Consider the following 2,738-nt stretch of genomic DNA (forward strand, 5'->3'; position numbering starts at 1 on the left):
GGGGAGTTGTTTTTTTACATTTTTCTTTTCCAATTAAAGCCAGTGAAAATTTTGCCATTTCAATAGCTAGGGATCTGGGCTCTATGAGATTTGTAACCTCCAGGTGGATTAGTTTATCAAGCATCACAAATTTTAAATGAAAAATCAGAGCCCTGTAATCCATAGAGTTATCCTCAAAGCATTTTCTGTTACTTTAACCAACTGAAGTCATATTTCAGACTTTGAAACAAAAGCAAAACAAAAAAATGGCATACTGTGAAAAAATTGCATCTTGTGAAATATCTGACCACATATAAAGGAATGAAAGAGATAATCCACTAAATTGATAGAATTTAGAGGCATACAATAGACCAGTAGGGGACATATATAATTCTTAAAATTTTAACTTCCTGAACATCTGAAGATGAATAATAAACAGGAAATTTACCTTGATATGAGCTGCTGGATCTGGGACAGTCTGAATCATGTCCTTTAACAGGCCAACGTGTTTCCCAGAAGTTCAGGCCCCAAGGCAACTGCATAATCAAGAAAACAAAAAATCACAAGCATTTAAGCATCTGTATTTTTTAAGTTTATTTGCAAAGGACTCTGTTTTCTTTTATGGGGAACAAGGTCTAAGTTTTGTTTCATGCTTGTTCCCCACGCCCCTTTCCCCCCACAGCAATAGTGGCATACATCTGATGTTTGTTTCTACAGACTCAGTTAAAATATTTTACACAGGAGAAAACAAATGTCAGGGGCTGATCTTCTACTTCAGGCCCCAGGGAAAGTCCTCAGTGAACTTAACTGATGGTACATTATACTAAGAAGACACAAGGCGATTGGGACAGATTCTCAGATGTAAATGAGCGGAACTTCAATGCAGCTGTGCCCATTCACAACAACTTAGGATTTGATACATCATCTTGCTCAGTGGTTTTCAAGCTTTTCAGAGTCAAGGCACCCCTTTCCCACTTTTGTTAATGTGGCATCAACCCTGGTTGAGGACTACTCCTGGTGTTGCCTCAACTTACCTCAGTGCTTCTCAACTGGGTGATGCTGCCTCCAGGTGGCTGCTGCACAGCCAGCCCAGGAAAGGCTGTGGCACATGCATGTGCTCTTGTTGCAGTAGGGTTCTCTGACAGCCTTAAAGCAGACAGGAGAGCTGCTTCAGGCTGTCAAACTTCCCAGTCTGCTCCCCACCCCCAACTCTTGCCAGAAAGAGGCACACAGGACAGCTCTACTTATGTGTCTCTTTTTCCACAAGGAGCATGGGAGTGGGTGGGGGACCAGACTGGGAAGGGATACAGCCCAAGCCAGCAATCCTATCTGCTTTATAATTATCTGAGATTCCTAACACAGTAAGAATGCATGCACGCTTCAGCCCTGTGCACAGAGCAGCTTCACATGGCTGCTGCCGGCATCAGCTGCCTATGCCATGGCATGCCAGAGTGGGTTTTACAGCACCTTGGCTGAGAACCACTCAGCTAGTTCAACAGAATTTTAAACATAAAACTCTTCGGAAATTCAAAACATAAGACTTTTAAAAACAGTTTTACAAAGTACTATCTAACAACTTGAGATATGTGCTAAAAAGCAGAGCTGACCCTAGGGGTACGTGGGGTCTGGGGCATATCAGGCTCTGTGGGGCCTGTGTGAGGGCAGGGTGGTGGGTGGTTGGAGCACAAAGGCCTGTACAGCACTATCTTCAGGGCCTCCAAAGTGCAGGGCCCAAGGCAGTTGCCCAGATTTGCCGCCCCAAGGGATGGTTCTGCTAATAAGTTATGGTTTGTAGTAAAAAAATTGGGAAAACCTAGGCAGAAATGTAACAGATTTTAGCAGCCTTTCAATTAATCTGAATTTGTTTATTTTTTCACTAAAAGCCTAGAAGATCTGAGATTCCTTTACAAAATGTTTCTTTTTTTCCCCCTATGTTGTCAGACCCCTTTCCATCATTTAAAATGACACAGTGACACTGTCATTAATTTTCTTCTCTTTCACAAACAGTAACATTTTTGTTATAATTTTACTATATCTGTTCTTCAAGCTAAAATAATCTGAGGCTCAGGGTTTTGTCTACTTATTTAAGGCTAAATGCTGATATCAGGTGACCTGAAGAAGGGCATGTTTTCCCTGAAATCCTGTCTAACACTCTTCCAACTATACAGATGACATGATAAAAGATATCACCAAGCAAACTTTGCTTCTCGCATATTTCCTGGACCATCAGGTTTTCAGCAACACTCTGACCCTACTACACTGATTTCAGTAAGAGTTAAGAATCTATGTGGTTTCGAAAACCCTACTAGGGGCTTATCTGCATTTAAAAATCTAGCCCGTCAAACTTAAAAAACTGTAAATGCATTTAATTTACATCATGAGCGTTAACAATACCCACTTAGCACTCTCTTAAAAACTGGAATGATGGCTTAGTTAACAAAACTAGTCACACTCTGTGGGTCAAAGATGGTGTGGAGGTCTAACCTGAACCCATGGTAACAGCACTAGCTCCCCAAAGCCATGTACATGCTACAATGTGCTTCATGCATTAGAAAGGCTGCTGAGGTTTGGTACAGTCTATGCCAGGGGTTGTCAGCCGGAGGTACGCGTACCCCTGGGGGGTACTTTGAAAGGGTCTGGGGGGGTACATGGGGGCAGGCAGGGACGGAGTGCTGCCACCCCACACTACTGCCTCACAGGAGCAGGGCTGGGGTGGGGCAAGAGCAGGGCTGCACAGATGCTGTGCTACTGCCACTCCA

General features: G+C 43.1%; 1 protein-coding gene across 3 annotated transcripts in view; it reads right to left on the bottom strand.

Moving 5' to 3' along the window:
- Window positions 1-2,738, bottom strand: part of ERG (ERG, ETS transcription factor) — a 243,195-nt gene that overhangs the window by 172,064 nt on the left and 68,393 nt on the right. For all 3 annotated transcript variants that reach the window (XM_019528939.1, XM_019528942.1, XM_019528938.1), the window contains exon 2: window positions 428-515. In XM_019528939.1, coding sequence (XP_019384484.1) covers window positions 428-466 — 39 coding nt within the window. In that variant the 5' untranslated portion in view covers window positions 467-515. The remainder of the gene's footprint in view (window positions 1-427; window positions 516-2,738) is intronic.

Source organism: Crocodylus porosus, unplaced genomic scaffold, assembly GCF_001723895.1.
Source record: "Crocodylus porosus isolate Cpor-Errol unplaced genomic scaffold, CroPor_comp1, whole genome shotgun sequence".
NCBI classification, from domain to species: domain Eukaryota; kingdom Metazoa; phylum Chordata; order Crocodylia; family Crocodylidae; genus Crocodylus; species Crocodylus porosus.